Source organism: Mycteria americana, chromosome 2 (assembly GCF_035582795.1).
Source record: "Mycteria americana isolate JAX WOST 10 ecotype Jacksonville Zoo and Gardens chromosome 2, USCA_MyAme_1.0, whole genome shotgun sequence".
Lineage (NCBI taxonomy): Eukaryota > Metazoa > Chordata > Aves > Ciconiiformes > Ciconiidae > Mycteria > Mycteria americana.
Window position 1 is genome coordinate 84,092,948 of NC_134366.1, and position 25,565 is coordinate 84,118,512.

Here is a 25,565-nt window from a genome sequence, read left to right on the forward strand (position 1 = left end):
AATGTGTACAGTACAAATGCAAATATTGATCTAATTTCTTGCATTGTAGGATAATTAAGCTACAGAGAATATTTAAATAGATAAATAGTGAATCAGAACATTCCTTCGGTGGGAAAAGACATGTTTATGTTAATGCTGTCCCCACTTTTTAAAGGTTGCTCCTATGAACGCAGCCTGCTTTCATATTTTAGCAATGAATGTTAAAGAAATTGTGTTTTATAGCAGGAAAGGGGCTACTGTCATGTAACGGGAACCAAGTTACTACAGGCATAAGGGATTATTGCACACATAAAATGTAACCAGGACTGTTAGCCATATAAATTACTATAAAAAGGAAACTTTACTACCTTTCTCACAGTTATGATGCCAACTTGGTAATTAGGATCAGTATTAATATCAAAGACATCCAGTCCATCTCCATCCACAAGGCTGTATTTCATCTCCGCATTAATGCCTTCATCCAGGTCTTTAGCAACCACGCGGCCCACAGTGGAGCTGACGGGAGCGGACTCCAGCACACTCATCTGATAATGCTCTGGCACAAGGAGCGGAGAGGGAGAGGGGAGCAAAAAACAAGCTGTGAAACAGAACCGAAAACTGCACAGCAATGCAAAGAGTAGATCAGGGCAGGCCACAATACTGCATAGCCTGCGGGGAGTCTCTAGTACCTTTCCCAAAGCTGCAACAGCGGTGTGATTTCCTTTACAAAGCCACAGCCAGACTGAATTGCTTGGGAAAGTTTTATTTAAGTGTTTATCATATCAACAGGTTTGTTCAACAGTTCTTTTCAAAACAGCAATATACCTGAAAATGGGAACTTCAACTAGAAAAATAGGGCAATTAACACCAGTGCTGTTGCAGCCACGATATAAAGCAGGATACGAAACAGATTTAACAGGACAAGCATCTTTTTATTAGATCAGCTTGTAGAGCGGGAATAAACACACAAGTTTTGAGCACCACAAATCCTTTCTCAAGTCCATATAAACTTCTTTTCCACCTTGAACAAGGCTTTGAGAGCTCAGAAGCTCGCCTGTTTCTTCCAAATTTACCAGTTACACTATTAAAATATAGTACCCCTCCCTACAAACCCTGTCTTGAGCACATTTGGTGCATCACTAATTTGCTTAGCAACTGTTTTAAAAATGTGTTTTAAAAATATAAATGTTGTATCTAAAGTACTTCTCTGCCATTATCCTTTATGTTCAAACCTTCCTTGCTGCACTCTCTCTGTTAACACCACCAATTATTGGACTTTACAAGGCAGAATAACGCCAAGGATGGGGTTTGATCTATTCTCATTTTTCTTAATCAAGGGTTTGATATCAAACAGTTACAATTCATGCCACTTTCAAAACAGGATTGGCAATGGTGCATTCAAGGAGTTGCTCTGACAGAAGAAGAAAAGTGGAAGTTGATGCTTCTTGCTGATCTTAGTGGAATGCTTTGATTTAGCAGTGCAACACGCAGAAACAGATGGAGAAGAAGAATAGCACCAAAAAGAAGTGCAGGAGTTTTCATTTCTCAGCTAGATGAGAAAAATGGCAAAACTAAAATGGCTTGAGTCTGATCTACACCACCAAAAGAATCAGCTTTCTTTAAAAAAAGAAAAAAAAAACCAAACCAGGTTCCTTGAAAGATGTAGTTCAATCAAACCTGAAAAGCTTCTTTCAAATTGTTAACAGTAATATAGAGTTACGTAGGTAAATTTGATCTAAAATAATTTTAAAAAGGAAGAGCAAAATATTGCAAATCTTGCTTTGAGATTCACTTCTGTAAAGGCGAGGTAACGTTTCTAATAAGAGTGGAGTTACCTATTTTTGCATTGCGTTAACGATGGTTGTTACATATCTTAGGGTTTAACAGTGTATTGCCAATGTTTAGACGAACCTTTACCGGAGAGCAGCCTGTAAGTCAACACACTCTACACTGGCAGCACAGCTACCAGACGCTCCCCTGCAGCGGCCTGGCTGGAGTGTTGAATGAATTATCTTTCAACTTCCAGCACCTCCACATGTCCCTGATTTGACAGACATCCTTTTGGAGACAGGATGAAAAGAGAATCAGGGCAGCAATTCGCAGCCAAAGGCAATGGCCACGAGCACTCTAGGAACACAAAAGATCTCCTTCTTTCCTTTTTCCGTAAATTAATTTTCCACCCTTTAAAGAAAGTGTTGGTTTTGATGATTTTGGAGGTCAGAAACCTCTTCTGAAAGACAAGCTGGCGAATGCTCCATTTTGACATTTTTCTGAAGGAAAGTTCCTGCTTCGGTCCGAAATTCTGCCCATCTCTAATTGTCACTACCCTGAGTTTGAAAATGGCTGTAATGAGAGCAAACAGCAGCCCTGTAACTCGGCCACCCCTTTTTGCCCGTCCTGACGCAGCGGGTACTCACTCTGTGGAAATCTGGGTGGATTGTCATTGACATCAGAGAGGGTGATGTTGACTGTGGTTGTTCCAGCTAATCCTCCCAGCTGTCCACCCATATCCTTGGCCTGGATAATCACTTCGTAATATTCTTTTGCTTCTCGGTCCATGTTCATTAGAGCTGTTCTAATTAAGCCTGAGATTGAGGGGGGAAAGGGGTTTTGGGAACAAAAGAAATGGCAGTTAAGGAGTACACAAACAAGGTGGGGTGCTCTTGCTCCTGCAGCGCACTCCCTACGTCAAATGAGACCAGACTCCGCATTCAGTCTCACCTTTCCTGGCAGAGTAAACCTCACCCACATTAAATCTAGGTTAACAGAAGGTGTGAATTTTCAAGCAGCCCAGTTAAAACGCATCAGCTGCGGGGCAGGCTGTCTGTTCACAATTAAAATGTTGCCTTCCAAGAGAGCTGGAAAAATAGTTCGGGAACAGAGTGCGCTGCGCTGAATTCAGGCCCTGCTCAGGATAACGATGTCGGCAGAAAAGGTGGAAGTGATGCGGCTAGGTAAAAGACACATCAGGACGAGTTTTGCGGAGTGTCCCTACTCCGCAGTCCTGGAGGCAACCTGACAGAAGCCCGCGGGCTTTGCTCGCGTCCTTCGGGGCCCAGGGCGGGGGCTAGCAGAGCAGAATCTGGGGACATAACCAAATCCGGGCAGTCCGGGCAGCTTGCTCCCGCCCCGGGCGGGGGCGGCGGGGGATGGCCGCCCTGCTCCCCCCGCCCTGCAGGGCCGTCCCGTTCCCGCGGGGTAACACTTCTGCGAGAGGACGGGAGGTGGCAGCAACGCTTCTCTCACGGCGGCTGCGGGCAGCCGGCCCGGGCAGCGCTGCCGGTGCCGGCTGGGGAAGCGGCCCCGGCCGCCGGGGCTGCCGCGCTGCCGGGCGCTGCTGCTCGCTCCCGCGGCCCGCGTCCACGGCCGCTGCCTGCCGTTCTGGCCTCGGCTCACCCCGCTTGTCGGGTGCCTGCCGCAGGGTTTGCGTGCTCCTCTTTGCTCCCCCTTGGCGCCGGGCCTGCTGGTGAACGCGCTCCTTTCCTTTTCACCCGGCTGCCCCCACTGAACCCTGCCTTGCCCGTGTCCGTCTGTGTCTGGTTTCAGCTGAGACAGAGTTAATTTTCTTTACAGTGGCTGGTATGGGGCTATGTTTTGGATTTGTGCTGAAACAGCGTTGATAATACTGGGATGTTTTAGTTGTTGCTGCACTAGTCAAGGACTTTTCAGCTCCCCATGCTCTGCCAGGTGCAGAAGAAGCTGGGAGGGGACACAGCCAGGATAGTTGATCCAAACTGGCCAAAGGGCTATTCCATACCATATGATGTCATGCTCAGCATATAAAGCTGGGGGAGAAGAAGGAAGGGGGGGACATTCGGAGTGATGGCGTTTGTCTTCCCAAGTAACCGTTACGCTGATGGAGCCCTGCTTTCCTGGAGATGGCTGAACACCTGCCTGCCCATGGGAAGGAGTGAATGAATTCCTTGCTTTGCTTTGCTTGCGTGCAAGGCTTTTGCTTTACCTATTAAACTGTCTTTATCTCAACCCTCGAGTTTTCTCACTTCTACTCTTCTGATTCTCTCCCCCATCCCACCGGGGGGGAGTGAGCGAGTGGCTGGGTGGTGCTTAGTTGCCGACTGGGGCTAAACCACAACAGTCTGCCAGGACGGAGGCGCATAAGCCTACGTTCAGAGCTGTCAAACCTCCAGTGCTCCCAGTGCCACCCATTCCTCCCGCCGCCAGCACCTCCTTGCCCACAGTGTGCCGGTAGCTGGCTCCTTTGCAACACGCCTGCCCGGTGCGGCTGCTCAGCCGCAGGAGGGTCCCCGAGCAGGAGAGAAGCAGTGGCTGGTGATGCAGCCCAGGGGATGTCCTGGCAGGGGACACTTTCTAGGGCACTAACGGCCCTTGCTAGACATGGGCTGTGACACATTTGGGGTGCCCTCCTGTGTGGGGGCAAATAAGTGTCAGCCCCAGGCACTATGCCAGTCACATGACGTGACATGCAGTACTTGCACATCAGGACACTATTAACTTGAGTGATCTGCATTTAGTCTTTATTTTTAGCAGAAAGACAATGTATGGGTTTAATAAAAAAGCAGTAAAAAGATACCGCATTGGCAATTATCACTATATGTAGAAGGGAAGAAATAGTGACCAGTACTGAACAATTCACAGTGCGCTATTTTAATGTTGCAGTCCTTAAGAGTCTCATCCTGCAAAGCTGAGTGAATCCCATGAAGTGCTGTAGCTCCTCAACTCCCATGGATATAAATAAGATATGAAAATGCTCAGCGTTTTGGGAAATATTTTCTCCATATATGAATACTTTGTAGGGAACTTCCACTCTTGGCTTGTCCTTAATACAGAACAGGCTAGATCTAAAAAAAGACATCAGTGCCTAAAAGCCAGGCTCTGCCTCGCCTATGTTTGGGGCCTCTGGTCCCTAGAGGAGGGCCAGTCCAAGACATCAGGACTCAGAGCCAGGTCGGGGTTCATGCTCCTCCAAATGGGACCCAGAGGAGCAGCCATGCTGAGCAAGGAGCCTCCGATGCTGCTGCACGCAACTGGTCAGCAAGGAAATGCTGAGGATGGTGATGAATCTTAAAACACTCCTTAGGGCTATGGGAAAGGCTCAGATCCTCAGATCTTCCAAAATACAGGTGCTGGTACCATTTCTTTCACCAAACTGGTTGAGGTTTGCTCTCTTAAAAAAAGTAGTAAAGAGCAGAGGTGATGTCCTTTCTTTTCTGTAACAGCCAGATGGTTCCTTGGGAAGTGGGGGACTCAGGGGCCTTTGCCTACTCCACCCGAGGGGAGGGGATGTAAAGCCATGTTTTTTACCTTCTAGGGGAATACGATCACGGACAGGCTGTAAAAGTATTCTGGAAAAAGGGAGGAGGAGGCTCTCAGCTTTCCTTTGAAGTTGTGCCTTCACATATACATTCGTTCAACACCTGTGAGGCCAGTGACAGAACAGGAACAGGAGCACGCTTCTGGAACCAAGAGGTTGTGTCGGGAGGTGAAGGATAAGGAGCCCAAATGCTTCTAGCAGAGGAATGTATTGAAATGGGTTGCCCACTATTGGGTGCTTTAATCACCACCCATCAATATGAAGGAGCTGGCGATCATTTATGCTCTAGCTCTGTTTTAGAAGAAAGTGAGAGCTGTGTTTTGTGGGTCACCAGATCCTGCAGGTGGGTTTGCACTGGGGAGGCCATTGGAGTCCTGTGCCCGTAATGGGGAAACGGTTTCTGGCTCACAGCTGCGCTTAGCCTAAATGGGTGCCCTGCTGCCCACTTGCAAAGGCTGAGGCAGCTCTGGACATGTCCAGAGATGCAGGTCTAAGTGACTGGGAAATTAATAAGTGGAGGAAAAGACCATTTCTGGGTTAAATACCAATCAAGTACATTAATTTGGTCTTAAGGGCATATCTTCTGTCTAAGTTGCACACTAGCGGTTAAATCTGTACCGGATCTGACCCTGAATATTGCTGCTTTGCTTTCTTAGAAAGCATTCAGTAGTTAGCAAATCTATGATTATGCCCTTTTTTGTCTGTGGCTGATAACCCGAGTACAAAATGAACATTACTGTTTTATTTATATTGTAAAGAGCCGAGGAGATAACATGTCACATACAAGTTTGTCTTTGGCTAGAGCACCTACTCCATAAACTGCTAACTTTCAGAAGTGGATTATGCAGTGTTTTTTCTATTTTGTCCCTAGGGCTCAGCAGTGACTATCATCTCATGAATTTCTGACCTTAGCACTACAGATGCCCTTTAGAAACTGTCAAAACCTGTCAGATTCCTCTTTTGGATATAAACCTTGGATATACACAGAAAAAGAGAGAGAGAAAGCAAGCAAAACAGAGAGAGTGTCCTATAGATAAATTTAAGGTTATTAACAAGAACACCCTTAGGTAAAACTGCTCCAGATAACTGCATCCTTTAGCCTGCACTTTCCAGTTCTGGTTGGTTCATAGATTGCTTTTTTTCCACTAAGCCTTGTTACCGATTAGATCTGCTGAAGACATTGCTGCAATGATAGAAGCCAACAAGAATCTTTACAGCACCAAACCCACCCAGCTCCCGAGCTGCAGAATGTCGTCATTCACATGAGTATATCACTGCAGAAAGCACGTCCTTCTTCTGGAGCTTATTACCACAGCCTTGCTTTAACCCTCACACAGCGCTCTTTTGTCTTGGCTCCAAGCCACAGAAATACGTTTCTCTGACCACAGTCACGATGCACTGCCTTTTCTTTCTGCTTGAAACTTTTTCCTTCCGTTTTCACACTGCCTCATTCCCTGATGAAATAACATACCTGTCCGAGAGTCCACAGAGAAATATGGTTGTCCTTGGAGAATACTGTACACTACTCTTGCGCTGTTCCCATAGGTTGGGTCATCAGCATCTGTCGCTGTCACCTGGATAACAGAGGTGCCTGACAAAAAAACCCATCAGGTAAGACCTTGTGGGATAAAGAGCTAGCATGAAAAGTACACAGTTCAAAATAAATCGAAATGCCTAACAAGAGCTTTCCCACACCAGACTTCTTCATTTGGTGCTCATAGTGCTTGTACTTACTGCTCATCCTTGTCTCATTAGCACTAAAGGAATTAATAGGCATAAATTCTTCATGCGTCTATAAGAAGATATAAAAGAGCAAGTACTCTATGGACCACAGTTACAGGATTGCCGATCTAACAGCACTTTGCTATGGTTTGCAGAGAGCTGGTAGTTATATACTGCTTGCTTCTTTCTTTTTTGAAGAAATCCTTTTCTTGATTTTAAATGTTATTTAAAGGCAGCTCAAATAAGATCTATAGCTATGCTGACATAAATCACAAACTCCTGCAGCGGGCCCATGGATGCTGTACGTTGACTAAGAGATGGAAATTGTACACAAATAGTGAGCGTGAAGGGATGTATCTCTGAGATAATCTCTCTGTGGGACTGCAGTTTACATTGCATGGCCTAGAGATTATACCCTGCTGAAGTGCCTGTTGGAACCCACATAGATGCATATATATTTCTTTTCTTCAATTGGTTTTCAAGGTCTGCTTCCTCTGAAGCTAATAATGGCTTGCAGGTGATGTAATTTATCAAGAACAAGGAGAAGGTAAGGCATAACTGTCTGAAATATATGTGAGTTTTGACTCCTTAAAATGTCAGACAATGCCTTTATGAATGTATCTAGCCTTCTACATAATGTTTTGTGTTAGAAACAAATCCAGTGTTACTAGATACGCACTGGAAAATAAATCCAAATTCAAGCTAGCTGTTACCATTAAGAAACATTATTTCTGAATGGAACTTTTGTATTTGATGCTTGTCTCTAACTTTATGTCAACATAACATTGAAGAATGAGAAGTAGAAGCATAACTGTAACTTCAGTGATTTATATGGTATTATCTCTGTAATAACGTCACAGAGCCAAAAAGCAATAAGCATCTCCAAAAGAAAGAAAAAAGTCCAGAAAAACAGTATTTTATGTGACTGTTGGATTTCTTATATGGAAGTGGTTTCTCCTGACTTGTGTAGGTAGGAAGGCTACTGTTTGTCTTCTGGCTGCATTGCAATAACAGGACTGTTTTTGATCCCACTCTCTAAAAGTGGAGAGCAAACAGTACCAGAACTTTGGGATCCACTGAACTGCGTTTAGTGCAGGCTTACATGGATTAGAAGGGGCAAAGCTGCTAATAACTGATGTCATGTCTCCATGATTTCAAGGGCTCCTGGACGGTATTTCAGCTCTCAGTACGAACTAGAATAGGTTCCTAAAATTATGTTATTTTCTAGATGGTAATGGATGTCTAATGGTCATTACTGTTGCTACCATCTGACGGCAGGGGAGAAGGGGCACTACGTTACTACAAGTTGTCTGAGGATGGCATGTTCAAATGACACCTTTTTTTCAGCTCTCCTGCTTCCCTTGGCATGTTTTCTTTCAGAGGGCCCAGCTGACGGTGGTGTGAAGCCTGCTGTCCCTCTTCTGCGGCAGTCAGGCACCCCGGGGAAAGCTCTCCTGCCCTGCAGCTCCTGCGCAAGAGGCAAAAGCTGAGTCCAAGGAGCCAGGGAATTTATGTTTTAGTGACCATCTCTAATTTGCTTACAGGGGGAAGAGACTCCACAAAATCTGCCTTACCCACAGGTGACATTTCTGGAACAGAGGCTATGTAAGGTCCATCCAGGAACTTGGGTTCATTGTCATTGATGTCTTGGATCTTGATGATGAACTCCGACTCCGGTTCCATCGGCCGGCCCGTTCGCCTGTCCAGAGCCTGCGCCCTCAGGGTATACTGCGACCTTTCTTCCCTGTCCAGCCGCTGGATGGCATGAATGTCACCTGTGGTATCATCAATTGTAAACACAATGCCAGCTCCCTCTCCTGAGAGGATGTATTTGATCGAACCATCGCCCCTGTCCATGTCAGAGTGGAGCTGCGGAAAGGAACAGGATTCAATTAGACCACGAGCTGGGCACGCAACTGCTGGGAAAGACTAAGCACGTGAGCATCCTGAGCATTTTGGTCTCACTGTTGGGACTCTCAAGCTGGTTTTAATGAACTTGTTATGCTGAAAGAGGCACATGCTCAGCAAAGTCTGTATCACAGAGGTGCGATTAAAAACCCTCTCCTGTCTTCCCATTTCTGCACCCACAGCTGTGCCAGAAGAAAAGGCAGAGACACCCAAACAGGAACAGGCTGTGTGCCTTTTTGAAATCTCACTCAACAAAATAATTATCTTTTGCCTGGTTGCAATGGCCTTTGAGAAGGACTCACTGCCAGGCTTGGGATAAGGTGAGGTCAGCAAAGCCGCAGACTGTGCTTGCTCACATGGCTTAAGAGGAGTCAGATATTCCAGGGGTGGCATAATGTCGGCGCAGATAAGGCAAATCTGTTTGGGATCAAGGGAAAAGCAGGATGGGAGAGCTACTCAGTAACTGTTGCAATTCAGAAATATTTTCATTTTTTTTCCCATGAAAATTTTAGCGGTAAAAAGTACGCTGGGTCCTTACATCTTCAGGAAAGAATTGTTGTTGAACAGTAGGTAAGGTAAGCAGCGAGGAACATTTGATTGTGTCCATGGCAGGCTATAGAGATGAGAGGCATCCCAGATTTTCTCGGGAATTAGCAAACGGATTTATTGCATGACTGCTAATTAGTTCTGAGCAGCCACAGATAGCTGTGAATGCAGCAGAACAGAAGAAAAGTAAATGCAGTGCTAATTATCATCTAAAACAGAGAAACAAATCATCCTGGGGACTACCATTCTGTTAAACACCTGGTTCCCATGAAATACTGGAAGGACTACCAAAAGACAAACAAATCACTTAATTTCACTCACACTATGAAGATGCTGAACAGTATGCTCATACTTCCATGCTCTTGAGGAACAGAGCATAAAGACTGATGCCCAGAGATGGTATTGGTTCAGTCCCAAAAGACAGGAAGGCAATAGACTTGAGGTGTAATAATCAAAATGGGATTTTCAAGAATGGCTCAGGTGTGAATACCATTTTCCCAGTGTGATTATCATTTTGAGAGATGAATAAAGAACAGATAAATAATAAAAAAAAGTGGTCGAAGTGGGCTGGATTCAGTTAAGCACATATTAAAATGCATGTATGAGCTAATTATCTCAAGAACTATGGTCAGAATTAAGTGTGTGTTTAATGCTTTGGTGAGCTCAAAGGACATATGGGAATAATTGTGGAGGATGGGGCCAAACATAGGTAAATATTTGTACTGGAGAGAAAAATCTTGGAATAATAAACTGAATATATTAATGCAGGATTGATAGGATTTGAAGAAAGAATCCAAATAGAAATAGATAATTTGTATGGAAAAGCAGAAGTCAAACTTGATGCATTTGATTACAGGCTATTCTCTGAAGAAAGAAAGAAGAAATCTCATCTCTGAGCTATTTAAAAACACACTGAAAACTATACAATAACTTATCACATAAGAAAAAGTTTTATAGGGGTGTGGACAAATTGGCTTATCTGACCTAAACATTTCTAATGCTAGTGGACCAGCTCTTCAGCTGTTTTAGGGCATATGGTCCCATCGACGTGGGAGCTGAAAGACCATTTCCCCCCATGAAGGGTCTGGTTGGAAGATGCGTATTCTCTGGAGGCTGTTTTCCTTACTAGCCTCTCAGAGTGCAGCACATGACTACACAAAACTTGGGCCTACTCCTGATTTTAGGGTAAGACTCATTTCAGCTGAGGTGGGTTCTATACGGTTTTCTATGGCACATCCCACCCTGCAGACAGGTCTGTCTGTAGGTGGCCCCTCGACTCTTAATGACTGCTGGGACAATGAGTGGTAATGGCAGGTATCCATCTGCTGCGGCAGCACTGCAAAGTGGCTGCAAGAGCTCAAGGTGCAGGTTGTGGCAGGTTGTGACAACTGCCGTGTCAGGTCATTGGTATTTCCTTTCATCGCTTTGCCCCTGGTCTCTGCAGTGGCTACTGCATCTGAGAGACATCAGTCCTTCTGAGGAACGCTGGCAGCTCTCAGGTGATGTGTCAGCTAAATGGAGGAAGAACAAGCCCAGAAAAATTTGGCAGTGGCAAACAGTTAAATTTAGATGACTGCCATGTGTATTAATTCACATGCAGGCAGCAGGACTGCAAACTGGCATATCTTCAGGAAACACCATCTTGTGATTAATTTAAAAAAAGACAGTGGTTGTCATTATTTACCCTAAACACCCATAACTCAGAGATTATCACTGTAGGAGCTAGTAAACAGGATGCTTCCAGAAGGAGGACACTATTATAGCTTTTTGAATTGGTTCAGAACCACTAAGCTACATCTTGGGCATTTGTTTTAGTGCATCAGTGCATCAGTGAGAGAATGCAGCTGCTGAGACAGATACAGATGTTAGACCTGTTTAGGGAATTAGAACTGGGCCTGATGGAAGCAAATGTGTTTTGGAACATCAACAAGTCTTCATTAAATAGGAAAAAGGAAAGAAAAAGAAAGAAGAAGTCAAAGTCAAATTCAAAGTCAAAAAAAAGACAAAGGAAAAAAATTATAAAAGAGGCAAAGGCAAAGGAAATTGAAAATGAAAAAGAAAAAATAAGAAGAAAAAGAAAAAGAGAAAAAAGAAAGCATCTTTTAAAATAGCAGAAGGTGTTCTGGAAAGTTCAAAAGACTTAGAAGAAGATACGGAATCAAACTCATGGGTTAAATTACACCTTCTCTCCGAAGCCCTATTTGGAATGAATGCAGTTGTGTAGGGAGCAAACAAGGAATGAACATGGCACGTTAATAAGAATTTGGGAATACAAGAGGATCTCTGTCTAACTGTGATTTGTTAAAAGCATTGGGTCTCAACCAAGACTAGGCAGTAAGAAATGCTAGCAGCACTTTTGCCGCTTCTTGTATAACCTGCTCTTTCTAGACAAAGCAAAAAAGAGCATAAAAGACTTAATACTTCCAGACTGCAATAAATCTGAAAGAATTTGGTGTCTGAGGGGACTGAAGCTCACACCATTACAATGACAAACCCAGTATCAGGATGCTGCCGTTTGGGGTGTATGTAGAAGTCACTGTGTTGGAAAGGTGATCCAGATTTCAGTTGGCTTTGTTTTATGGGTGGTGCAATAAATTGGGCTGCCACGTGGCTGACACAGAAGTAGAAGCAATTAATTTGTGCTTTCTCCTCCATATTAAAGCATGGACTATGGGAGGAATGAAGCCGATACCTCCTGAGAAACTGTTAACTGTGACAACCTGGGTTGCTTGTTTTGATGAGGATAGTACAAAAGATTAAGGAGGCTTTATCTGCACCCGAACGACACCTTTCCGGCAAAGGGCACGTGGAAGAGAGTGGTGCTGCCGGGGGCATCTCAGGGAAGGACTCGCACAGCTCCGCTAACCGGGCTGTGACTCCGTCCTCGACATGCTCTCCTTTCTCTGCTTCCAGGGAGGTAGGACCTGCAGGGGATTTTTGTGAGGATGTGTGAGTGTGTTTAGTTGATCTGCAGTGATAGTCCGTAGAAAGGATGAATTTTATTCACTCATTCAGCTGCTGTGGCTCAAATGCCTCTTTCCTTCAAAACAGGGTTAGGGAGTCTCCGACACGGCAAAGTGGTGAAGTCTGTTCCCAGTTCAATTACTGACACAGTTTAGGCTGCTGGATGAATGTGGAAAATACCTGCTGCAGCAAACACGGGGGCTTTGGTTTCCCTAGTTCAGCGTATTAGCCAATAATGGCTACCTCTAGGAAAGCTGAAGCCTCATATTTATCTGTGACAGGACCAGGAACCCTCTGAAGCCAAAATACTTTAAATTAGGATCATGAGCGCTGGAGAAAAGCAAAAATTGTACTGACTTCACCTCAGGAAGTTTCTTTTCATTTCCCTGTCTAGAAGATATTTTGCCCCTTGCCTTACAGTTACGTAGGAAAGTACATTTTTCATAGCAGCCTTGAAAATCATATTAGGCAAGCTTGGACCCGTGGTTCAAGTCAAGGTGCTTTTTCGGTTGCTCCAGTCATACATAGCTAGCCATGAACAGCTGTACCAGAGCATCAGAAAAGCCCCTTTCTTATGGGAAGCCTTTAGAGTATAAAGTAAATACAACTGGATCTACGCGGTGTGCTCTTTCTCCTTCTGATACGGGCTTGGAGAGACCAGACGGATAAAAGCAGACGGCTAGCAGGATGTTTCAGGGTGTCGTTGGTGGTATCAGTTAGAAAAGGCTCTGCCTGGCCAGGCATGGGACCGAGGGCTCTTTGGAGGGCTGGTGCTAGCAGCGAGCAGTAGGCTGCGAGTCCTTCTGCACCTCCACCGAGCTCTGCGCAAGCCCTACCAGAGCTATTTCTGAGTCAGCCTGGGGTGACTTGGGCTGAAAAATGTCTGGCCTGCCAGAACAATTAATTCAGCCCACAGTCTATTCCCTGCTGACCCCTTTGCTAAGGATCCCTAAGACACAGGCAGCACGAACGCAGGTGGGGCGATGAATCGTGGTGGGCTGCAGCTTCTTCCGAGAGCCTGTGCCTTTGGCTGTATGAGACGAGGAGAAGCCTTTCCCTCAGGGCAGCCCCCACTGCGTTCATCCCACTGCTTGGCTGACTGCTCTGCACCCAGGTCAGGGATGGGAGAAGATAAAATGTTTGACCCCCAGAGGCCCCTTTTGGCAATAGAGTTCCCTGGTGTCTGGTCTACCTGGAGCAGTGCAGAGCTAGGAGGCCTTCAGGAGTGATCCAGCCATGTCAGCTCAGCAGTGCATGGGGCTAATTGGCCCTGTTAACCGTGGGAGCTAATTAGCCCTTGTGCCCCCCCTATGCTAACACAGCAAGCTCAAGAGCACTGCTGACTGCACCAAGTTTTTGTACTCTTAATGACACAATCAAGTCTAAACCAAAGATGAGTCCATTTCTTCCAGTACTTGTTTGAGCTGAAATTCAGCTCCCAGTGCAAGTCTGGAGTCATTTCAGATAAAACCCGAGTATGTGAAATAATATATCTGGCCCTTGTTCCAAAGCTGGGAATTGCATGAAACCAAGTATTAATTTTGCTAATCAATAGAGATATCAAGAGCTGAAAAGCTAGGTGCAGAGATAAATGAAGACTAATGAGGTCTCATTTGGCGGCAATCACTAGTAATGCCATTGCTGTGGGAGGAAGGAGAGCACATCTTGCTGTCAGTCACACAGGGATAAATCAGGAGGAGGTCTTTTGAAGCCCATGGATTCATTTGGATTTATACTGGTGTGACTGAGGGCACAGTGTAGCTCTATGGGGCTGCAGAATAATAAATACAAGTCCAATATGGGCCTCTGGATATGTGTTTCTTTTTTTTTTCTTTTCTTTCTGCAGATGGATAGCTTGGAAGGAAAGAAGGAGCCTTGATCATGTAAAAATAAGCAATGAAATCTGAAGGAATTGTTTTCTGACATCCTTTCTTAGTTCTTAATTTTTCATATCTACTTACATGTTGTCTGCACTCATCATACCGGTATCTGATATTCTAGGCATGTAAAATCTTAATTGTATTGTTCAAACACTTAAGCACACTAACTTTCTGCCTCCCCACTTTTTCCAGATTTGTCACCTTGGTGTAGACTAGAAGCAAACCTGATGCTGACCATAACCCTTTGAATAACAGGGTCAATACTTTAAAGAATTTAGAGTCTTCAAAACCAGTCAGAAAACAGAAAAAGGAGGATGGTTATAGTGAGGCAGATTGTGATGGCAGACATCAGTGGTCTGATTTCCATCAGCTTGTTCCTCAAGGAGCTATAGAAAAGTGAATGCAAAATACTACCAAGTAGATGGGGTGAGCTTAGGGATCCATTTTACACTTATCTGTACTGATGTGTAGGTTCTTGGCGTATAAGGGGTCCAAAAATAGGACCCTTCATGGTTAGATTTAATGAGCTGTCCTTCTACCCTTCTAGATCTGGAGCAACTTCTCTGTAGTCCACAGACTTGCGGTCAAGCTGTGGTAAGCAAGGAGATACTCTGACCCTAGAGATTTGCAGAAAACAAAAACTGAACTGTCAGTTTTCAAGAGAAACTGGCTATTTAATTTGATTGTGAATTTCAGCTTCCAGCTGACTTGATCACAGACAGAAGCATGATCACAAACTCTTCCTTTCTTTCCTAATCCTCGTATGTCAATATAACCTTGCTTTGCCTTGACATTGTAGGAGTCCCTGGAAAGATCACTGCAGATTTCTAACACTACTTCAATTACAGATGATGATTGGTGCAGCAGATCTCTTTGAAATAGGCAAATATATTGACAGCCCCTTGAAACAGAATTTCTTCCCAAACGAAAGTGACACTGGTCAAAAGCTCTTGGGAGCAGAAGTGAAATTAACGTGGATAAATTCACTGCCAGAAGGAAGGTAAAGGCACTGAGGGAAACGTCCCGTGTTTCACCACAGTCTGCAGATACACGGATGTATACACTCTGCCAGACATCCTCCTGGTGCGGGTCTTACCTTCCCGACGTAGAGAGGGTCAGTTCCCGTGTACTCCTCCAGAACAAAGAACTGGTTCCACACCCAGCTCCGCTTCATACGCTGATGCAGCTTGTCCGACAGGTTGTCTTCTTGCCCCTCAGTGAGGGGCCTGGCACTTCCTGACAGCACAGTTGTAGTAAGGTCCATCAGTCCCCAAAAATACAAGGAGACGCCAAGTCCAAGCAAGTTCTTTGCATTGCTCATTCTACCTGAAGTCCACATCCGTATACTAGGGCTGACTTAAAAGTCAAAACACAGTATTTTAGGTCCCTTGAGAAGAAAGTAGGTCCTGTGTGTAGTCCTTTGAAATGTCCAAGAGAGATCCCAGTTCTGAGAATGGCAGTCTCCTGTAAAGTTAAAGGAAATTCATAGGAGGATGGTTTTTTTCCCCAAGATAAAAGAGTTTCCTCAATAGGCAAAAAAGCTATAAAACATTTAATCTTCTATATAAAAATACAATATCAGGATGCACACCTTCTGAAACTAGGAATACTATTACCATATAAGCTGCAGAACTGGAGCCTTAGATACAAGAATTGTCAGGGTTTAGTCAATAAGTAAGAGCTCTCTACTTTGCTAACTTAGCTGTAGTGTTGCTTTATGGTATTGATTGGCATGAATGAAGTGCATACTCTTTAGAAATATTTATGACCAGAAGTCCTTAGAGAATGTTTAAAAACAGTTCACTATGGAAAATTATAATAGCTGGTGAACACTTTTGGTCAATCTTTTTTCTCTTTCTGTTGGAAACTGTCATAGTCATTACACACAAGTGCATGCACACGTGTCTACATAAATACAGATATTATTGTTATACTGCAAACCTCGGATATAATTTCTAGCAGCTCCAACTTATTTCTAATTTTAATTATTTTTTCAACCTCCCTGTTGCTTGAATTCAGGTTTCACACTCTGCTGCCTCCCCTCTGAGGAGCTGATTGCTGCTACACATGCAACATTTCTAGAATTTGAATGGTCAGTTAATCATTTTATAACCCACAAAAGGTTTCACAGTGCTGATGGTCACATGCTATTGTGTGATATGTCCAAGCAAGTCAAGCTAACACATTTTTTCCTCCACAAGCCTGAAAGACCCGTTTAGGCAGAGGAATGCTGACCTCTATCAGAGGACACTTTCTCATCAATCTAGGATCTTTTGTTGTCATGAAGTCAGTTAAGTTGGTGACCTCACTTCAGGCTATGGATTGTAGCAAACCTTCCCTTCACCACTTTGCTGAGTTTAATGATGTGGTGCTGCACTCAAGTTACTTTGTCAAAACACTCCATACATCCTCTGTGGGCCTAGTATTTTTGCTGTTCTTTTTAAGAACTCTTTTTTCTCTTTTCAGGACAAACAGACTCATTAGGAAAGGCGTATGGGGCTCTGAGGCTTAAGAAAGTAGTTCACACTTCTTTTTATTGCTGTTCTATACTTAAGTCTTTAGGCTTAATTAATTGTTTTATGCCGTGGAAATAAAATGTAGCAGGAGATGTCTGTCAAATATTTCTAACTGAAATTCTTGAAAGATTTCAAAATCATAAAAAATATTTTAAAGAGTTGCATGATAATATTTTGAAGTGAAGACTCAGACAATGCAATATTTTCAACAGAGAAGACAGTGTTTGAAAATTCCCCAGCATCCAAGGTGGTACAACTGGAAGACTGGGTACACTTAGAAATCTACTGAAACAGAAATTCAGAATTTAATCCAAAAGTTGGCTGAAATCTGAAAAAAGCAGCTTAAGTCTGGAATAGATGTCCACAGGGGAAGTACAGACAAAATAACTATATATCTTAGACTAATTTCTACACAAAATAATGTTTCCAAGTATAAAACGCAGAAGGAATATGACTACACAGCGCTGCTAGTCTATATAGTTGTGAAGTATAGCAAACAACTAATAGGTCCTTTACATTGAAAAGTTTACAACCTAAGGCTCAATAGATACAACAAAGAAAGGACAAACTGTAAGCACAGAACATGGTAAATCTCTTCTAAGCAGAGCAATGTACAGAACTGCTGGTTGTTTAGACATTGGCTACGTAATGTGCTAGGGCTTCTTGTCTGCAAAGCCAAAGAATGGGGATTTATCTAAGCAATATAAGCCCAGAAGGACCACAGTAATCTCCATGTGTCTGTCACTTCATGAAGAAGCTGGCAGCTGTTTGCGAGAGGCAGGGACAAGGCTCAGCTTGCTGGATACCCACAGTAAAAGGAGTCCCAGAGCGGTGTGTGCAGTACTTCCCTCTCTCTGTCCCATGAGTCCTTAGCTCCCACTAGCCAATATACATTTACACTGGGGAAAGGAGACTGAAGTCCTCTTCACACAAGGTACGCCCACCTTGTTCTGGACATGAGCTGGCAATGTGCGCTCGCAGCCCAGAAGGCCAACCGTATCCTGGGCTGCATCAAAAGAAGCGTGGCCAGCAGGTCGAGGGAGGTGATTCTGCCCCTCTGCTCTGCTCTGGTGAGACCCCGCCTGGAGTACTGCGTCCAGCTCTGGAGCCCTCAGCACAGGAAAGACATGGACCTGTTGGAATGGGTCCAGAGGAGGGCCACAAAAATGATCAGAGGGCTGGAACACCCCTCCTATGAAGAAAGGCTGAGAGAGTTGGGGTTGTTAGCCTGAAGAAGACAAGGCTCCGGGGAGACCTTATTGCAGCCTTTCACTACTTAAAGGGGGCTTATAAGAAAGATGGGGACAAACTTTTTAGCAGGGCCTGTTGCAATAGGACAAGGAGTAATGGTTTTAAACTAAAAGAGAGTAGGTTCAGACTAGATAGAAGGAAGAAATTTTTTACAGTGAGGGTGGTGAAACACTGGAACGGGTTGCCCAGAGAGGGGGACACTATTGACAACCTGTATTTTGCTGGCAAGTACGTGTGGGGAAGGGCCTCCCACCACCCCTCAACACGACTTGAGGGAACCCAGCACTGCCTCTGCCATGTAACGGGAAGGGAAGGCAGAGGCAGGCAGCTGCTAAGGTCCTGCCCGCAGTTTCTACTTTAAGAAATTCCATCTACTGTATAAGTCAGTTACATTTTTGTCCACGTGACAAAAGAGATGATACGACATGATGGACCAATTCCTGTGGCAATGAGAATTGTGTTTGTAGGTGAACTCCCAAACCACAAATTCAAAACTAATGGTGCCAGATGTCTCCTGCAATTAAGTTCAGCCAACAAGGATCAACAGTGCTCAGGCAAGGTAGTATCAAGACATGGTTAAGCAAACTTGCACAGTTACCAGTATACCTGTAATGAGGAAATAGCAAAAGAAATCTGATCATCAGGATGCTTTTTCTGCACACGTGCATTAAATCAGCAGAAAGCAAAGTAAGTAAAAGCAGTGAAATAAAGGTCAAGAGTAGGGACATACATGCTTCAGGCTCTCTGTGATAACAGCTTTTGTCATTTGAATGCCACTTGGCATCGCAGGGCAGTTCCATGAGGAACCTTTCTTGAAAATAGTATGCCACTCAGTGGCCCCCAGGAGCAACATCCCTAAGAGCATTTCCTACTCCCAATGCAATCTCATTTTGGGCTATAGCAACTATCAGGAAACTTGCCGTTAAGTAATGTAAAGTCTTGTAAAAGGATGTTCCTTCCCTGAATACCAGTAATTTCTCCATTTAATGCCAACCCACGGTGACACGGTCATATATTTTTGTAGGAATGGAAGAAAGCACCAGTGGCGAGGTGGCACACAATTTTTTTATGTTAATACGAGGGTTTCTGGTATTTTATGCCTTTCAAAAACTGTGAGCAAGCAGGCTCAAACTTGTCACATATTGCTTCTTGCCTAAAGGAAAATTACTACTATTAATAACAGTGTTTAATCAAGAATGGTTCCTCTGTCTCTGAGGCTGAAGGAGAATGAAATTTTTTTTTTTCTGTCTCAGGTCCTCAGCTGGTATTAAAAGAATGAAAAACACCTTTGTTAGCTTCTGGCCTGCAGTGCTGCTGATCTCTCTGGGGCTCCTTTCCTGCAGCTTCATCAGCTCCAGGTGTGTACTATTGGCCTCTGGATCTGCAAGGCCTACTGCTCAAGCAAGGTATTTCTCAGCAGTATAGAAGGCACTCACGTACATTTAGGATTTGAATTGTGTGGTAACACAAGTGACGGCTGAGCTACTGTTAAGGTCATGGACGACTGAGTCTTTCAGAGGATTCATGCGGATGGCTTCTTCACCAGCTGAGTATGATGGATGCGTATGGGGTCACTTAGACTGTAGACATGACAGTTGGTTAGGATGGTAACCATATGCTTTGACTGTGCTAGCTTGGTGGGGTCTCTAGCCTCAAATGGACCTTAGTGGTTTTTGCCACAGAGGGATAAATAGGCTTTGAGGCAGAGTCTGTTTTCTGCCTCAGGCTGGGTAGTTCCTTGCAGGGAGATCAGGGGGACCAGTCATACAGGAAGGCTCTTATTGGCATGACTGAGTGAGGCAGAACTGAACCTTTAACGTTCTCTTAATGCAAGTTGTTTCTTGGAGTCCTCCAAAATGGTTTCTTAAGGACATCTGCAAAGACGGAATTGATGAGCCTCTGCTTGTCCTATGAAATACAGTATAGAAACACGTTTCATGGCTTAGCATGGGGATGTGCAAAGGATTTTAAGGCAGTAAAGGGAGGGAAATCTTGTTTTCCTTGCTCACACAAAAAAATTATTGAGCCCAGGAAGACTGCATGACCAAAACCTGTGGGAGTTCTGCAGAGGGTATTTTATTTTTCAAGAACAATTTAAATGTTTGAGAACCCAGTTCGTTATCCACAGTTGAGTACCCCATTGTAATAGGCTTAGCTGCATCTGTGCAGTTTAGATCCCTGACCCAAAATGAATGCCTTTCTTGCCCCTGCTTTTGTGATGAATATTTGATTACCAGCTCAGTTGTTTAGGTTACTTTCTCTGTTCTTGCCTTGCAGACATTGCTGAAAATCCTTTTTCTTGTCACTCAACAGTTACAAATATGGCTTTTGGCTTCATAAAGACCCGTGAAGATCTGATTGAACTCTGTGCAACTGGTGGTCTATACATGGTACAAAAGAACTACCTAATTGTTCTACACAAAAGAGTCACAATAATGCACTTTCCACCATTGCAAATAAAAATTTCTCTTTTAGCCCATATTAAGAACTAAAGTAGGAGTATTCCAAGTGTGAGGTACTCTTCACGATCCAATTTTAAAGTTCTCCCCAACACATATTTGTACTGTAATTAAACTGTTCTTAATTGAATATCTAATTCTGGGAAAAGATGAAAAGGAAAAAGAAATATCTGCCAGAACCAACTTCTAGCATTTCTCGCAAGTGACCCATTTATCTTGTCAATTCTGAAGAGAACAGCACTTCCAAAGAAAGGATAAAAATATTAATAGTTTGGATGACCACATGGGCATCCAGAGAGTTCCACTGGGATTGAAATGTATTGTGCTCAATACATATTTACATAAACGCCAAGGATTTTGTAGTCAAAAAGCTCAGACTTGAAAAGGTTTATACACACACTTAGTGTATTCGTCATGTTGAGCAAGTGGTCTCCCAGAAAGTCAGTGGACTATTTGCATTCATAAATTAATTACATGCTTAAGTCTTTTATGCCTAGTCCTTCCAATGGATTTTTGCTGTGTGGACCCAGCACTCATGTAGAATACTACAGACCTTAGTGGATCCCATGCAGGCACATAGCCTGAGCAGAGGCAATTCATTTGCAGGAGACATATTACACTGAGAAAGTGGGGAAGAAAGAGGCAATCACTTCAAATCTCCCTCCTCCACTTTCTCTGTACATAAATACACAAATACATGTGATATTTCTAATATATATGTGTAAGTATCTCTTAGCAGCACATACACTGCACTAGGAATATGTTAATGGAAAAGTATTTCTGTGTTTAATGACACGTTTAAAAAGTTTCCCCCCACTATTTTGCCAAAAGAAACCAAACAACTCAGTAATGAACGTAGTAGGAAGAAATTAAATTTGAGTGAAAAGAATTCTCCAAGTGAGCTATTTTCTTTGTTCCTTGAATTTCTTGTGATATTTTAAACCCAAGGTGGGGGTGTGAGTATTGCACAGTTTTTTACCCCCCATTAAATGGATTATTCTTTTAAGTTTTCACAGATTACTTCTTAGGTTTCCTGTACCCTTAGTCGCTCACAGCTTTTGTCATAAAATGCCTTTGCAATAACCCCACAGGAGCACCAGTCCTCTAAGAACGCGTAGGCTGTATTCTGCACAAGGCAGACCACCCACAAGAGGTGCCTAACACCAGCCTCCAGGGATGGAGGCTCCACCGAGACAGGATCTAAAATCTCTTAAGCAATTATGCAATCCTTATCTCGTTTCAGAAATCCTAATGCTTGCAGCACCTAAGTTAAGTACCTCTAAACAGGCTGGCTGATTATAGTCCTAAATGTTTTCGTACTACTTCCAGAACTTCATATGTTTTATCTCTGGCTCAGGCCAGTCCTACTGTTATTATTACCTATTGTTATACTTACTGGGCAAGTTTAAATTAAAAGGAAAAATCTAGAGGCATTTGTTACTGTTCTTGAAAATAGACTGGGCCTGAACATGTATTTTTATTTTTACTTCATTTTATTGAGATCTTCATAATACAATGAAACTTGACAACGTACCATATGGTGCATAAACATTAACTCAGAATACAATCCATTGTCATAAAATTGCATCTACAGACCAGTCAACAATCTCTCCTGGGACACATCAGTGAAGTCATTTTACTCAAGATCTGAAGTCCTTCAAAGCTACAGAGTGCCTGCAGAGCAAAGAATCCCACAGAACGACAGAGGGAGTCCCATCGTATAAATCCAGTCCTATGGTTATAGATGCGTAAAAAAATCAAAAAGAATGGAACACAATCACAAAGTAAACATTTCGAAATAAAATGATGCTGATAACTTACATCAGGGGAGGATCTGATCCCCAGCTTTCACTCAGTGTGGGGTACTGTTGTAAACGAGCAGGACAGAAGGACAAAAGGGTTTCAAAAGCTCCATACTTGTCTAACTAAATCTGCTGAAGTCAGCCTCAACAGGAACTAAGTGAGGCATTGCAAATACATTGGAAAATCCAAATAAATGCCAGATAAAACAACTCTTATCCAGTCAAGGATGTGCAAAAATATATAATACACATGAAAACCATACTAATTAAGCTTTTGTTATTAAGGAAAAAGTCTTTTTATTTCTCACAGCCTTCTGACTACTTTTGCCACCCTGTCAAGAAAAAACCTGTAAAAGTGACTCTAAATTGTGACTTGGTGTTCTTGTAAACTGTGATAACCCTCTCAAGCACGTATCTTTTTTTTTAAAACATAAACTCCCTCCTCTCCCCCACGGCGTGACCTTTCTTGCTTGCTTTGCAGCTGTACCAGGAGCCTTCGCTCAGACCTGTCTCAAGGCTTCTAAGCACTATAGGCAAAATCTGTAGTTTTCTGCCAAGAATGAGAGGGCTGGGTGGAAGGGTGAAATTTCTTATGCTGTAAAAAAGGAAGAAGGAGAAGGATGGGTCAGGTGTGGGGTGAAACGCTGGTGCCTGTCAGAGAACCAGGGTTTCTGTGAAGGCAATGAGAAGATGAGAAGGTGAATACTCCTGTGACCACCTAAGCTCTGCAAGCTGAGAGGCCAGCAGTGATAAAGCTCAGGGCTGCAGCCTGCTGCCCTAGGCAGTGGAGCACTTATGCCCTGAACAGGACCTACTCACAACTGTTACAATCCTCTTTGAGAAAAATGCATTAATGCCTTCCCTCTTTTTTTCATTTACTTCCTTCTGCCCATGTCCCTCCCCTCTTCCAGATCGTGAGCAGATGCCTTGCCTGATCCGCCATTCCCCTGCAGTGGGATAAAACCTGTTCCTGTTGCACACCTGGAATGCATTTTGAACCTGAGGTGTCCCTGTCTGTGCTGCGTGGCGGCTACGGTAGCACATCATGTTCTTTAGCTACTAAACATTGCATTTTGAGTATGCTGGTCCCCAGAATATGACATATTTCCATGCAGCAGTGAAAACTGGACTCTTTCTTATCCCACAGCTGCTGGATAGAAGATAAGGCTCTCTGATACCCCCTAAATGCCGAAGATGGAAGAAGTGTTATCTCCTATCTGGAGACAGATATGAGAAGCAGCTGTCTGCCTGGAGCAGATAGAGGTAATATTTCTTCCCATGCATGAAGATCAAAAATAATGATAGGTAAGGGCCTATGTGCTGTCACTGGTGAAGACAACATCCTAGTTTCATTATGACTGTTCCTGGTTAACTTGGCATTTCGTACAGCGTTTTGACATATTAGAAATGGACCCAAAACAATCCACTTCCAAAAGCAGCTGTTGAAGACAAAGAAGTGAATGGGTAATTTCTTTTTCCAACCAGAAAACAATATTTGGCCATCTCTCATAATAATTGTATGCACCCACTGGCACATAGTGGTTTTTTTTTTTTTTTGATAAATTGTGTCTGTATTCATAGAGAAAGGATTGTCTTTAACCTACAAAATAGCTGTAGGTGCTCTAAGAGATGAAAATCTTTCCTCTCATTCATATTTCTTGAGTCTGACATCATTGATTCAGCTGTGCAACACTGGCATCTGTACCTTGTCTTGACCTCACTGATTGCCTTGTCTGAGCATGAAGACATGCTACAAACCAACAGGATGAACATTTTCAAGCCAACTTCAAGCTGCTGTTTATGAAATCAAACCAGCAAAAGAAACAGAAGTCTTACAGCCTCTTTCTCTATCTATCTGAACTGTTAGAGTCTACCTTGTTCTTATCACCTAGCTTCAAAGTGTTTCTAGAAATACAGAATATGAGTGCCTGGCCTTCACAGGACACTTTCAAGCTGAAAGAATAAACTAAGAAGGAATAAAGATGTGCTGACCTCATTTGTCCCAGAACTGTTCTAATACAGCAAGAATAAGGTTTGTAAAGCCTGAAAAACAACCTCAGATGCTTTGCATGTCAGCCTCTAGATTTTGGTCTTCAATATCAATTGTTGCAGTCTCCACAGGGAATGTATATGAGGTATTATCTAATTGTCCTCTATAAATGTGACATGTGCTAACAATACTCCTCATGAAGAGGACTCCATTATCAATTTTCCATCTTCTTCATAATCCACTACTGAGACATGTTGTCAGCTTTCCGAGCCCCCTCCCATTTCAGAAGGTGAGTATTCTACATGAAGCCATTCCTCTGCCTGGATTACTTAATGGCTAAGAAGAACTAGCATTTAGTAGAATATAAAAGGTTTCTTAGGCTTCATCTTGCTGGCAGACTCTTGGCTTGGCAATTTGTTACAGGTGACTCTCTCAGAGGAGACTCCAAAACCCAGTGCTCCATCTGTCTTAGTATTCAATATGTAATGGTGATGTAATAGCAGCTTTTGCAAGAGCTGAGGTATTCTTGGCCAAAATTCCCATCCTTCCATTATCTGCTGTGAGCCATCTGGTTGCTGTCCTTCTTCACAGGCGAGGACCTTTTGCAGCTGTTTTGAGTCTGATTTCCCAAGGAAATGACTTTATGCAGTGATATAATTGCACTGATATTCCATTAATATTGTGAAAGACAGATAGAGATCCCAAGGATTACTGCGTTTCTATCTGCTCCCTGGGAATTAGCAGGTACAGTAGGGAAGAGAGACCCAGATTAATGTCCCCACTGAGGAAAGGATGGGCAGTTATACAATCTCTTTGGCCAAGTGATCATCTTGCATGCGGTTCCAGAGTAGTAACTGAGGTGTTTTAGCTGGTATGGTAAGGGAGCTGGAAGGAGCTGGAATTATTGTGTGCATGAAGGAAGAGTTATGGGGAAAAGACATAACCATAATAAACCAGGCTTTGTAGTTCTCCTCTTCACTTGTTTGTTAATAGCCTCATAGGAAAACTTTTTCCATATATAAATCCCAGAGACCACCCCACTGCTGAAAGCCGTCTTACTGTTCCAGTGGGGCACACCAGTGCAAATTCTGAGTACGGACCTGAGAGCAAGGTATGGCTTCCATTCACTGTTTTTCACTGGTAGTCACCAGCAGGTAATCTGTGGCCCCTTTAATATCTAAGCATACCTTGTCTTTAGGTAGGGAGACATCAGCCAGTGTACGAAGAATTAATGACCCTGATCACAGCACATAAA

General features: G+C 43.5%; 1 protein-coding gene across 1 annotated transcript in view; it reads right to left on the reverse strand.

Moving 5' to 3' along the window:
- CDH20 (cadherin 20) overlaps positions 1-15,631 on the reverse strand; it is a 36,706-nt gene extending 21,075 nt beyond the window's left edge. Inside the window, exons 1-5 of the mRNA XM_075495634.1 lie at positions 15,389-15,631; positions 8,569-8,863; positions 6,744-6,863; positions 2,397-2,564; positions 348-535 (exon numbers count right to left, since the gene is read on the reverse strand). Coding sequence (XP_075351749.1) covers positions 348-535; positions 2,397-2,564; positions 6,744-6,863; positions 8,569-8,863; positions 15,389-15,631 — 1,014 coding nt within the window. The remainder of the gene's footprint in view (positions 1-347; positions 536-2,396; positions 2,565-6,743; positions 6,864-8,568; positions 8,864-15,388) is intronic.
- Between the last annotated feature and the right edge of the window lie 9,934 nt (positions 15,632-25,565).